The sequence below is a fragment of the Nyctereutes procyonoides genome, unplaced genomic scaffold, assembly GCF_905146905.1.
Source record: "Nyctereutes procyonoides isolate TBG_1078 unplaced genomic scaffold, NYPRO_anot_genome, whole genome shotgun sequence".
NCBI classification, from domain to species: Eukaryota; Metazoa; Chordata; class Mammalia; order Carnivora; family Canidae; genus Nyctereutes; species Nyctereutes procyonoides.
In genome coordinates this window covers 3,699,386-3,712,176 of record NW_026575131.1, presented here as the reverse complement: position 1 = coordinate 3,712,176, position 12,791 = coordinate 3,699,386, and the positions used below count along the sequence as shown (strand labels likewise).

Below are 12,791 nucleotides of genomic sequence, written 5' to 3'. Positions count from 1 at the left end.
GTCTTGTAAGGTGACCATCTACTGATCATGGAGATTGTTCCCATGTGTTAGGTGTCCTGTTTAATTTGTTCGGCAGAAACGTGTGTAGAGGTCCCATGCACTCAGGTGATCATTCTCCTATTTGGAGGGGCATCAGCCAGGCCCCATGTCTTCCCGGGTGTGAAGATCCTGGATGCTGCCCACCTTTGTTCTCCATTTAAGTCTGGGATGGAGCTCCAGATGGGGAATTGCACCTTTGGCTTGTGGGCCCCACTGTGCCTCTTGGGGGAGCTTCAGAGAGTCATTTCTTACCTTCTTGTCGCAGGTCATCTACCCGGCCAGAGGTGGCCAGTATAGAGCCACTGGGAGCGGATGAAGCGCAGTGCTCCCAAAAGGCAGTGGTGCAGGCACGCCTGTCTCAGCCTGCCCGCCTGACCAGCATCATCTTCGCCGAGGACATCAGTAAGAGCTTTGAGTGCCCTGTGGGAACCCCTGGCAGGGACAAGAGATGGGAATCACCCCACGGAGACCTTGGCCACGTAGCCCACCCTTGGCAGTGCTTTCTCTTTCTCTTGTTGGGGCAAAGGATGCTCAGGCAGGGGGGGAGGCCAAGCAAGCAGCACCAGCTCTAGTCCCTCCCAACAGCACTGTGTCCTGTTTTCCCTCTCGTAGAAGCTGGCTTTCATTTCTTTTTTTTTTTTTTATTTTAAAGATTGTATTCATTTCTTCATGAGAGACACACAGAGAGAGGCAGAGACATAGGCAGAGGGAGAAGCAGGCTCCCTGTGGGGACCCTGATGTGGGACTCAATCCTGGGACCCCGGGATCACGGCCTGAGCCAAAGGCAGATGCTCAACCACTGAGCCACCCAGGCATCCCCTGACTTTAATTTATAAATAATTATTTGTTACCCAGATAACTCCTCTGTGGGTATTGAGTCAAAGTGAAGAAAGTTGTAGCAATTCTTTTACTACCCCATATTTAACTTAATATCCTATGGTTGTAAAATGCTTAGAAGACAATTAATGTCATTTCCTGTCATGTTTTCTTTCACTTAACATGATATGAAAAGTTCTTATTTTTATTAGAGTCATTTTTAATGGCTGAATAATATTCCTCATAGGGGGGTTGTCCTGTAAGGATCCCCTTCTATTGGACTTTAGATTGTTCTCAGATGTTTGTTCCAGCATATATAGAAAAGTAAATATGTTTGTACAGAGAACAATTTTAGATTCTTTGAAGCTATTTTCTGCCAAGGATGGATTCCCAGTTTTACATATGAATATATTTTATGGCTTTTGATGTAGTGCTTTCAAACAAGGTACCATTAACAGTACACAGGTTTTCATATGGTGCCTGGAGAATGGTCAGAATGATTTTGTGTCACATGCCATTATTTTTAACTGGAGAATTTTCCAGGTAATGAATGCCATTTATGTATCTTATTTATGGAGCAAGTAAAAAACTCTGTGCTTGCTCACACAACTCTTTTATTCTATAGTACAGTTGATAGTCTTGTGTGAAAACACCAGTGCAAAGCAAACAAACTCTGGGTGCAGTTCCTAATTTTAGTGTAGGGACAAGCATTCAGAACAGCGTTATCTTTCTGGATTCTAACTCATCACAATGTATCCTGGCCATTTAACTTAATGGTCACACCCCATCAAAACCAGATTTTCTCTGAGGAGTTTTCTCATACACAGCCTAAAATTCTGGTGCTCACCTTGCAAAAGTGCAAGAGGGGTGATGAAAATGCCTCCGAGCCCTTACTCCGTACAGGTCCGCGCTGACTTTGAGAAGGCCTGCGTGCTGGTCAGCAGCTTGGCTTCTGAGGATCACCGGCTCCATTTCATGGTCGTGGTTTTGTTGGTTGCTCTCATCTTTGCCAAAGTGCAAGAGTACCTGAGCTATGAGACCCTGGAGGAGGTACCTGCCGCCTTCTGTGCCAACCCCTCTATTCCCGTCCCTCCAGCCACGGGCCAGGTCCTGCGCTGTGATGCCATCGTCGACCTCATCCACGGCATTCAGATTGTCTCCACTACCCGTGAACTCTACCTGGAGGACTCTCCCCTGGAGCTGAAGATCCAGGCTCTGGACTCTGAAGGTGAGGACGTGCCCCTGACAGTCTGCTTCTCTGTCCCTCCACGTCTGGCCCTGCTGTTCCCCCGTAGAGGGCTGTTCCAGCCAGGATGGCAGGGTTAGTGCTGGGGAGACGCTGAAGAGGTCAGGACCACTCTGAGTAGCCCCCAGGCCTTGGGAGGTGGCACCCCTTGGCCTCTGCAGCAGGGCCTGTGAGATGAGAGATTCGGCATCCCTGGAGGCAGATTCTATGCCTGTGCACGGGATTGTGCTGGGTAAAGGCATACCTTTGGGAAGCGGACATCCAATGTCTTGGCAGCAATGAGAGGCTGGGAGAGGCTCACTGAATCACCACTCTGGAAACAGTGGGAGCCTTCTCCTTGCCTGGCTTTGAGGGCTGGGGTTGGCTCCCTGGTCCAGACTGCAGGGCACACATGCGAATGTGTGTGCACGCTGGGACACGTCTGTGTGCTGTCCCTTGCACCGCCTTTCACTTTACTTCACTGGATCCAATATTGGATTGTTCTGGGGTTCTTATAAGATCTGTTCTTGGGCTGTCTTGGTTGCAGCCTAACCTCTTGGGAAGCTGAGCAAAGGGAAATTTATAGGCTAAGATTCCTATGGGAGAAAGTCGGGCAATAGACACCGTTCAAGTGAGGGATCTCACAACACTTAAGCCCAGTCCTTGCCTTACCTTGTCTTTGAAATCTTCCCTGACCTCTCCAGCTCCCTCTGCTTAAAAATAAAGTTCTCTAGATCAGAATTTCCCAGCTTGCTAGTATCACTTGGGGCTGGATAATTATTTGTGGTAGGGTCTGTCTAGGATGTTATAGGATGTTCAGCAACCTCCCTGGCCTTTACCACGAAAGGTAGTAGAACTCCCCAAGTTTTGAGGACCAAAAGTATCTCCAGCCATTGCCAGATGTCCCCTGGGGACAAAAAATCCCTGTTCTAGAGCATCTTTCAGGTCTCTCCTTCCTATCTATACATTTATCAGATAAGCTGCCTCACTTTTCTGAACTATTTTCTGGTCTATGAAATTGAGATAGTGGTGCTTATCGGGGGCGGGGGGTTGTAAGGATTTGGTGAGAAGTGTGTAAAGAGCTTAGAGCTGGGCAGCCCGTAGGTCTCAGCGAGCCAGGTGGCACCTGAGCAGTTCTACCTGCTGGGCATCCTGTCAGGTGCTGGGAAGGGAGGGCTGGCTTCTGTCTCAGTAGCTCAGGCCATGGGGGGCCCACATGCATCTCAGTAAGTGCTGCTTGTCATCAATTCCGATGTGAGGCAACCTCAGGGAGGGTTGGCAGTTGGGTGTGGGGGACAGAGGTCAAGACAGCTTCTTAGGGACATGCTGTTTGACCAAGTCATGAGGAGTATGGTGTTTGACCACCTCAGAAGGCCATTTTATTCTGGAGGAGACTAAACTTGAAGCAGGTGCCATGGTGGGGGATGCAGGATGTAAAGGATCTTGCATATCAGACATGGGGGTTTGCACTGGTCTGAAAACAGAGGGAACCGGGGAAAGGGTTTGTGCAGTGAGATGATAGGAGCAGGGTTCTGTGGGAATTACTCAATGATCTTAGGAACAAATGACCAAGCTTGAGGCCACGCTGAGGCCAGGCACTCCTCTGAGCACTTTGCATGTTCTAACCTCATTTCATATCCAGATGATGAATCCGAGGCACAGAGTATGAACACACGTGTGTGCAGGGAGAAGACATGTAGTTAGTGTGTAGCAGAACCAGAGTCTAAGCTCCAACCTGGCCCCTAAGTCCACTCTCTTGGCTAGTGCTCTGCAGACTTTTCCTGTGAAGGGCCATATAGCATATGGCCACACTGTCTCTGGTCTCCCGCTGTTGCTCCAAAGCAATCATAGAGGATCCATAGTGACTGTGTTCTAATAAAAATTAATTTACAGAAACTGGCAGTGTGATGTGGTTTGCCAAGCCCTGCTCTTGACTGCTCTGTTTTATTTCCTGTCTTATGTTACTTTTAAAAAAAGATTTGTTTATTTTTGAGATTCATATACCATGAAATTCATCCACTTAAAGTGTACAGTTCAGTGGTTTTTGATATATTCACAAAGTTGTACAACCATCACCACTAGGTAATTTTTAGAACATTTTCATCACTGCAGGAAAGAAACTCAGTACCCTTGAGCAGTTAGTTCCCATTCTTTCCTCTCTCCAGCCCCTGGCAGCTGCTGCTTTTAGTGTATATAGATTTGTCTATTGTGGACATTTTATATAAATAGAATCATACAACGTATGGTCTTTTGAGTCTGGTTTCTTTCACTTAGAATAATGTTTTCAAGGTTCATTCATATTGTACTGAGTATTTCCTTCCTTTTTATGGCTGAATAATATCCCATTGTATGGATAGAGCACATTTGTTTATCCATTCATTTGTTGATGGACATTTAGGTTGTTTCTACCTTTTGACTGTTGTGAATAATGCTGCTTTGAATATTCATGTGCAAGTCTTTGTGAAGACAAAGCTTTTCGTTTCTCTTGGGTGCATTCCCAGGAGAATTACTGGGTCACAGAGTAACTCTATGTTGCCCTAAAAGTAATGGCCAGGACAGCCCAGTTTTCTGGAGCTTTTGCCACGCCCTGCTGTGCTTGGCTTCTGAGATCTCACAGGTGGGATGGGGTGGGACCTGGGGCCTGTCAGACTCTAAATGCCTTGCCCTTTGCACTGTAGAAAGAGCTTTTCTAGATTTCAGATGTTCTTATTTGGGTTGCTGGGCAGACAGGGAATATAGATGAAGACTATGGGGAGGGGGACAACAGAGCATGGTGGGGAATGTGGCAAATCTGAGACCATGATCCTTTTAAGAAGGCTAAGCAGAGGGACTGGGGCCCAGGAGGCTGGATCAGTAGACTTTTCATGACAACTTGGAAGCTGGATATATATATATTGCATTTCTTAATTTGAAACGATGGGAAATAACCCAAAAATGTAAGAGCAGCGTTGTGTAGGTAAAAGCAAAGCCACGGCTCCTCAGAGATCTGGTTTTAGACCTACTGGTTTCTATCTCCCACCCTGTTGTAGGGCATCTACACGGAACCAGACCTTGTACTTACACTAAGAAGGTCTTTGCAGAGTGTTAGGACCCCCTCTGAGTCCTATCTCCAAAATCATCGCCCAGTCATCGGTTAGGCTCTGCTTGTCCTGACATCTGGTCAGAAGGCTCACGGACAGCAAGCTGAACTTCAGAGTTAAGGCCAGCTTGGGTGGCTTGCCATCTCCTCTACACTGGGACCCTGGGAATCTCGGCATCCAGGCAAAGAGACAAGATGCTGCTCTTCATCCCCAGCTTCTTTCTCTGCAGAGGGAGAGTAAGGAGGAATAAATGACTCCAGTCTCGCCTAGACTGTAAAGTACTTGTAGATGTGAGGGGTGGTGGTGTCACATGCTACCCTGGGCCTGTCATGAGCAGTCAAAGGCTGGAGGTGCAGTGGGAAGAACACGAGTGCTCACCTGGGACTTGGGTTCACATCCCATGTGAGTCCTTCATGGTCATGTGACCCTGACCCTGTAGGCCTCAGTTCTTCTTTCCTGAAATGGAGGCATGACACCTGCTTTGCAGAGGGGTGGTACTGACTGTGTTTTCCCCTTCTCCTGGACCCCAGTTAACTCTGCTGCATTTCTGCCCCCCCACCATCTGCTCTTACAGGGAACACATTCAGCACCCTGGCTGGGCTGGTCTTTGACTGGACAATTGTGAAGGACACGGAGGCCAATGGGTTCTCAGACTCCCACAATGCCCTGCGGTAAGAGGCACCTCACCTTTGCAGGAAAGCAGGAAGGGGTCTGTCCGTTGGCTCCTTGTAGGCTGGGGTCTTTTATCATCATCATCAACCTCAGCAAAGGAGCCCGGGGCAGTTCCTAGGATGCTGGCCAGCATTCCCCATGACCGATGAAGGAAGAGTACTGTGGCTCACATGGCTGTGTGGCAGCCTTGCCGCTTCTGCAGCCCACTGGTGGGCCGTGGGAAGTTGTCCAGGAGGCTGGCATGTCTGGCTCTGAAAGAGAAAACTTGCCCCAGATAACGGAAGCTGCACGGGGTGCAGGAAAGGGTTGCATATGGCCTCAGAGGGCAGCCCTCCCCTGGGGTAAGTGAGAGGGGAGATAGGTTGTGGCTAGGAAGACATTCCAGCAGTGACAGCCCTTCCCAGGAGCAGGAGGCTATGTTCCCCAGCACTGGAGGATGCAGGTGGACTCCTTACAAGATGGGCTCGGTAGGCATCTTGACTCACTCAATCCCTCCAACAGCTGTATGGACTCACATACCCCCATTGTTGCCATCTTTCAGACATAGAAATTAAAGTTTAAGCCATTTGTCAGGTGGGTAAGTGGTGAAGCTAGAATTTGGACTCAGATCTACATAAATATTCACTATCCAATATGATAATCACTAACCCAACCTTGACTATTTAAATTTAAATGAGATAAAATGAAAAATCCATGTCCTCAGATGTACTATGTTTCAAGTGTTTGTTAGCTATGTGGCTAGTGATTACTGCACATTGGCCAGAGCAAATGTGGACCAGAAAGTCCTGTTGGCCAGTGCTGTGCAGACCCAAGGTCTGGGCTTGTATCCCCTGCTATTGCATATTGTATGCTGCATTGCCTCATGCCTTATTAATAAAATTTTAAAGTCTCTTGGGGATCCCTGGGTGGCTCTGCGGTTCAGCACCTGCCTTTTGGCCCAGGGCGTGATCCTGGAGTCCCGGGATCGAGTCCCACGTCAGGCTCCTGGCATGGAGCCTGCTTCTCCTTCCGCCTGTGTCTCTGCCTCTCTCTCTCTCACTCTATGTCTATCATGAACAAATAAATAAAATCTTTAAAAAAATAAATAAATAAAAAAGAAAGTCTCTTCTAAGGTGGGTCACTTAGATGGCTCAGTGGTTGAGCATCTGCCTTTGGCTCAGGTGATTCCGGGGTCCTAGGATTGAGTCCCACATCAGGCTTCCCCACAGGGAGCCTGCTTCTCCCTCTGCCTGTGTCTCTTCCTCTCTCTCCCTGTTTCTCATGAATAAATAAATAATCTTTATTTAAATTTATTTATTTAAATCTTAAAAAAAAAGAATAAAGTCTCTTCTAAAGGAAGCCAATTTTTTTAGTATTCCCTTACAGTCTTTATAAAATTTTATTTTAATTTCAGTATAATTAACATACACTATTATATTATAAAACTTGAAACTATTATATTAGTTTCAAGTGTACAGTGTGGTGATTCAACAGGTATGTACATCACCTGGTGCTCATCACAACAAGGACCCTTGTTCATCTTCATTACCTATTTCCCCCGTCTCCCCCCCACCATCTTCCGTCTAGTACCCACAAGTTCTCTATAGTTAAGAGTCTCTTCTTTTTTTTTTTAATTTTTTTATTCATTTATGATAGTCAGAGAGAGAGAGAGAGAGGCGCAGAGACACAGGCAGAGGGAGAAGCAGGCTCCATGCACCAGGAGCCCGATGTGGGATTCGATCCCGGGTCTCCAGGATCGCACCCTGGGCCAAAGGCAGGCGCCAAACTGCTGCGCCACCCAGGGATCCCCTCTTTCTTGGTTTGTCTCTGTCTCTCTCTTTTCTTTTTCCTTTGCTTGTTTATTTTGTTTCTTAAATCCCACATGTGAGTGAAATCATGTGGTATTTGTCTTTCTCTGATGGACTTATTTCATACAGGATTATACTCTGTAGCTCCAGAGGAAGAGTTAATTTTGAAAAAAAAAAATTCACAGCTATTTTCAGCCTACAGAAAAGTTGCAAGTGTAGTACAAAAAGTGGTGTCCCTCCCTGAACCATCGAGAGCCGACCTGATGTCCCTAATTATATTAGTGTACATTTACTATCAGTAACAACATTTTCCAGCATAGCCACCATGTCATCAAAATTAGAAGATTAACACTGATGCCTACTGTCATTAGCATTCATTCAGGCCTTGCCAACCTACCCGAATTTTATCCTTCATATGAAGCAAAAAATCCAGCCAGAGTCACTTTCCTTATGTTGTCCTGTCCCTTAATCTCTATCAGCCTGGGACAGTTTTTTGTCTTTCTTTTTTTTGGGACCTTGATACTTATGAAGATTATATAGTCCAGTTATTTTGTAGAATGTCCCTCATTTTGGGATTATCCAATACTCCCTCCTGATTAGCCTCAGAGCTTTGCATTTTTGGCAGGAATATCACAGAGTTGAGCTTCTGTGTTCTCCTGATTGCATCTTATCATGATTTTGTGGGTCTATCTCTGATGATCTTCACTGTCATCACTTGCATTAGGTGGTGTCTGCTGGGGTGTCCCCACTGTGAAGTCACTGTCTTACCACTTTCTAATTAGCAAGTATTTTGTGGGGAATTAAGAGTCTGGTCTTTTATCTACACCTTTAAAAGTCCAGCTCGGGACTTTGGGGAACATCTCAGCTCAGCTCATGACTATTCTCATGGCAGACATTCTCATGCCCTGACACTGCGAGCTGGGTTGCCCTTTTGGGTCAGAGGTCTTTGGGGGGATGGGACCCTCAACCTTTGTCTGCCGAATGAGCTCTAGAATTTCTGGCATCTCATAAAGCCAGGAACATGGACTGCGCAGTCAGAGACTTGGATTCCCATCCTGGCTGGGTTGCTTCCTGCCTGTTGGCTTTAGTCAAGAACGCAGCCCATCGGGGCATCAGCTTCCTCCTCTATCAGAGGGAGGGGATTATTGTGCCTACCTTTGAGGGCAGCTGTGTGGGTTAGCATGGTGACCGGTATTCAGAGCCCATCTCTGGGCCTGACGCACACTAGATATTCAGAGAATGCTGGTTCCCTGCCCCATTCTGTGCTGCCAGGTGTGTTTCCTGTCACAACAGCCCCCTGAGCTTCCAGGCACTCTGTACATGAGCTGAATGTTAACCAAAAATCTAAGGCGCTAAGGCATGTTGCAACCAGAGTGTCCTGGATTTTCATTAAATTCAGGATGTGACGACACCTAGTAAAACCGGGCAAGGAAATAAATCACAGCATAGTACAGCACCCGGCAGGTCTTGGGGAGAATGAAAGCGTGTCCAGTGGACTGCTCTTGTTCAAGTGGAGAGGCGGGCTAACTTATAAATCATAGGCTGCAAAAGAGACTATGGAAAGGGTCCCTCAAGCCAGCCCTGCTTCCTGCCGACCCTCCCCGGTGTCACCGCATCCTGACTTCTCTTCCACCTGAGGCTTCTCCCCATGGCCTAACCCCAGGGGCGAGAAGATGGGTGTGATCCCCTCTTCCTGACACTTCAGAGGGAGGGTCATTGAGAATCATTTCACAGTGGCAGGAACTGGCCCAGAGGTGTGGGTAGAATGTAGCAGGGAGCCCCAGGAGCCTGGTGGGCATTGCTGGCACCACCCCAGCTGGGTCCATGGTCTTGGGCCTGCTTCTTAGTTTCCCTGGGCCTCACCTGTCACATCTATGAGAGTGAAGCATTTTGACTAAACAGGTGGTCCTAATATTTCAGTGTTTACCATAATCACATGCAGATTTTGAGAAAAGGCACAGTGCCAGTCTCATGCAGACTAAGGCCTGGGCCAGAGGCCAAGAATCTGCATTTTTCATGAAGAGGTTGGCAATTCTGATGTAGGAAGAAGTTTCAGGGACACATTTCTAAGCAGCACTGGGTAGGGCACCACCACTTATTTCAGTGTCTGGCCCCTACTAGGAGGTGCCAGTAGACAGTGAATCTGTTAGGGTCTTTGCTTCCCCAATCAGGTCTGATGACACTTTCCTTTTCCAGAATTCTCACGTTCTTGGAGTCTACATACATCCCTCCTTCCTACATCTCAGAGATGGAGAAGGTGGCCAAGCAGGGGGACACCATCCTGGTGTCTGGGATGAAGACTGGGAGCTCCAAGCTCAAGGCACGCATCCAGGAGGCCGTCTACAAGGTGGGACCCTTGGGCCCGGGAAGTGCTGGGCTTCCTGGGGGTGGCACCAGGCTGCCTGTTCCCACTCATGCCTGTGCACACATTTAGGAGTGGAAATTAGTTGTTCTACTGTGAAAGTTTCACTGTGAAAGTTTCATGAAATGGGAACTTCAAGGTGTGATTCCGTATTTCTGTTCATTGGGTTTGGTGTGTGGGGACCACAGCTTTTGAGAGAGGTAGCTGGAGGCCAGAGTACACCACCTCCAGAGTCACAAAGGAGTTGATGCATTGTCACTTTTGAGGGAGGTCTAGGAGCAATGGGATGTTTATTAACTAGCTGATTTTCAGCAAATACTCTCCTGTCCCAGTGTAGGGATGCATCCAAGCATTTGGGGCTCTGAAAACACTGGGGATTTCCTGGTGTCCTCCACACTGTCTCTGAGCCCCATTTCGAGCCCTGAGACTGGTGGTCCTAGCTGTACAGGGCTCAAGCTCCTTACCTCGCTGTACCCCAAATCACCCTGGCCTCACTAGCACCTGCATGTTGTGGGCACACGTCTGCCCTGCCCCTGCCTCCTTTGAACTACAACCGTGAGATCTTCCTTTTGTTTGCCTGATTCCTAGAGCTCATGCAGGAACAGTGCAGCACTCCATCTGCCCATTGAATTTCTAAAGTGACAGATGAGAGAACTCCTCCTGATTCACTCTTTAGTGGTTTAGCTAGTAGGCCGGGGGTCCTGGAGGCTTTTAGAAGCGCGGGACATGCCATATTACAGGGGTTAGTCCTGTAGCACCCTGCAGTTAGTGTTTGGAGATCATTTGCCTCTTTTTATTCTGGGCCCCCGAGCCCAGCCCGTCCACCTCTGTCCTGCCTGTTACCTGTGTGCTTCCCTGTCTGCCATGCTGGGCCACAGAGCTGGGCCCCAGGGCTGCTTTTTTCTCTTTGGATGAGTCAAAGACATATTTAACTTACTAGTAAGTGAGGAAACCTTTAAGACATTACAGCTGCAGCAGAGGAGAACCCCAAGAATTTAGGAATTCTTGAAACAGAACTGGTCAATATCCACAGGACAACAATTGACTGCACCTCCACCCGAGATGATGTATTTGCATTTCTGTGGATGAGAATCATTTCCTTTGCCAAGTTTTCTCCAATTTGAAGAGTTGCCAGGTGGGGGCCCAGGTAGACTCTGGTAACCCGAGGGGTGCGCTGGACTCCAGACTGGTGGTCTTTCTCCCATTTCAAGTCTCCCATGTCTTTTCTTGATGAGGAGGTCACGACATTGGGGGGCGCCAGGGGGGTGCTGAGCACTCATCAAGGACATACATCTCTCTCCTTCTCAGGTTTGCCCTGGCCTTTGGGCTTTTGTGGGCGGCACCCCCGAGCCCCTGGTGGCCATAGTATCCATGGATACCACTCCTCACTTTTCCAGTGGTTTAACTATTATGATTGTATGTTGAGCTGTAATGTGCATAATGTAAAGTGATGTGCTCCATAGGGTTTGGCAGTAGACACTAAACATGTGCCTAGTATATGCACAGGATTCCCCTGGGGCTTTGGGGGTCTGAAGGTATGGGGCTATGAGCATTGCCTTGTTTTTTCACCCCTAACGTCTCTGTCCCCACATAACAATCCTGAGAAGTTCTAGATTCTTTTTCTTGACCACACTACTCGCTGTTCCCCAACCCCACCTCACTGTTTTTCAAGACCTGAGCTGAGATCAAGAGTCAGATGCTTAACTGACTGCACCACCCAAGCACAATACTCCCCCTCACTTTTTCTATCCTCCTCTTTCTTCCAAGCATGTGCGCCCTGCGGAGGTCAGGCTGCTGATTTTGGAGAACATCCTTCTGAACCCAGCTTACGACGTTTACCTGATGATGGGGACCTCCATTCGCTACAAGGTGCAGAAGATCAGGCAAGGGAAGATTACAGGTGGGTCATGAACTCAGCATGGTAATCATGGCAGAGGCTCCCCTTTTTATGGTAAAATATACATAATAAATTTTGCCATTTTAACCATTTTTAAGTGCATAGTTCAGTGGCATCAAGTGTACTCACATTGTGGTGCAATCATCGCCACCTTGGCTATCTGGAACTTTGTCATCTTCCCAGAATTGAAACTGTTTCCATGGATCACTTGCTCCCCAGCCCCCTCCCCCAGCCCCTGGCAGCTACCATTCTACCTTCTGTCTCTATGGATTTGACTTCTGTAGGGATCTCAAAGAAGAGGAATCCACCATATTTATCATTCTGTGACTGGCTGATTTCACTTACCCATAATGCCCTCAAGGCTCATCCTTGTTGTAGTATGTGTCAGAATTTCCTTCCTTTTTAAGGATGAATAGTATTCTACTATGTATATTAATGTTTTGTGACCAGAACACAAGATGTCAAGGGTCTCAGGTACAGGAGTATCACCTGTCCAAGGGCTTTGACATGTGTTCAGGCAGGTGCCGCCCCCAGGTTGGAGGGTCACTCTGTCTGTGATGCAGGGTGTTGTTTAAGAAGCACATACAGGCTTCAGTATCCAAGAAACTTGGGTTTTGTTGTATAGATGGGATCCTGAAGGACACCGTGTCACCTGAGAGCAGTGGATCTGGTCAGAAGTTACAGTGTGGCAGAGGACTCTGCCCCTCAGGCCATGGAAGCTGAGAATGGGCCCCTTCTGGGTAGGAAGCAGGGCAGAGCCTCTTGGTCAGAGATCTGAGAGCTGTGCCCCAACCAGGGAAGGCAGTCACCATGGTAAGGGTGGGTGATTTAACGGAGAGGTCTTGAGAGCTCACCCTGAGTTAGTTCAGGTGTCATAGTCCAGAGGAATGACACATCTTAAGGGACCCAGAAA

At 47.9% G+C, this 12,791-nt stretch overlaps 1 protein-coding gene across 1 annotated transcript in view; it reads left to right on the top strand.

Annotated features, from left to right (window-relative positions):
* The window catches only part of NUP210 (nucleoporin 210), a 105,931-nt gene that overhangs the window by 18,732 nt on the left and 74,408 nt on the right, over window positions 1–12,791 (top strand). The window contains exons 2-6 of the mRNA XM_055343508.1: window positions 305–441; window positions 1,952–2,083; window positions 5,735–5,831; window positions 9,816–9,966; window positions 11,749–11,881. Coding sequence (XP_055199483.1) covers window positions 305–441; window positions 1,952–2,083; window positions 5,735–5,831; window positions 9,816–9,966; window positions 11,749–11,881 — 650 coding nt within the window. The remainder of the gene's footprint in view (window positions 1–304; window positions 442–1,951; window positions 2,084–5,734; window positions 5,832–9,815; window positions 9,967–11,748; window positions 11,882–12,791) is intronic.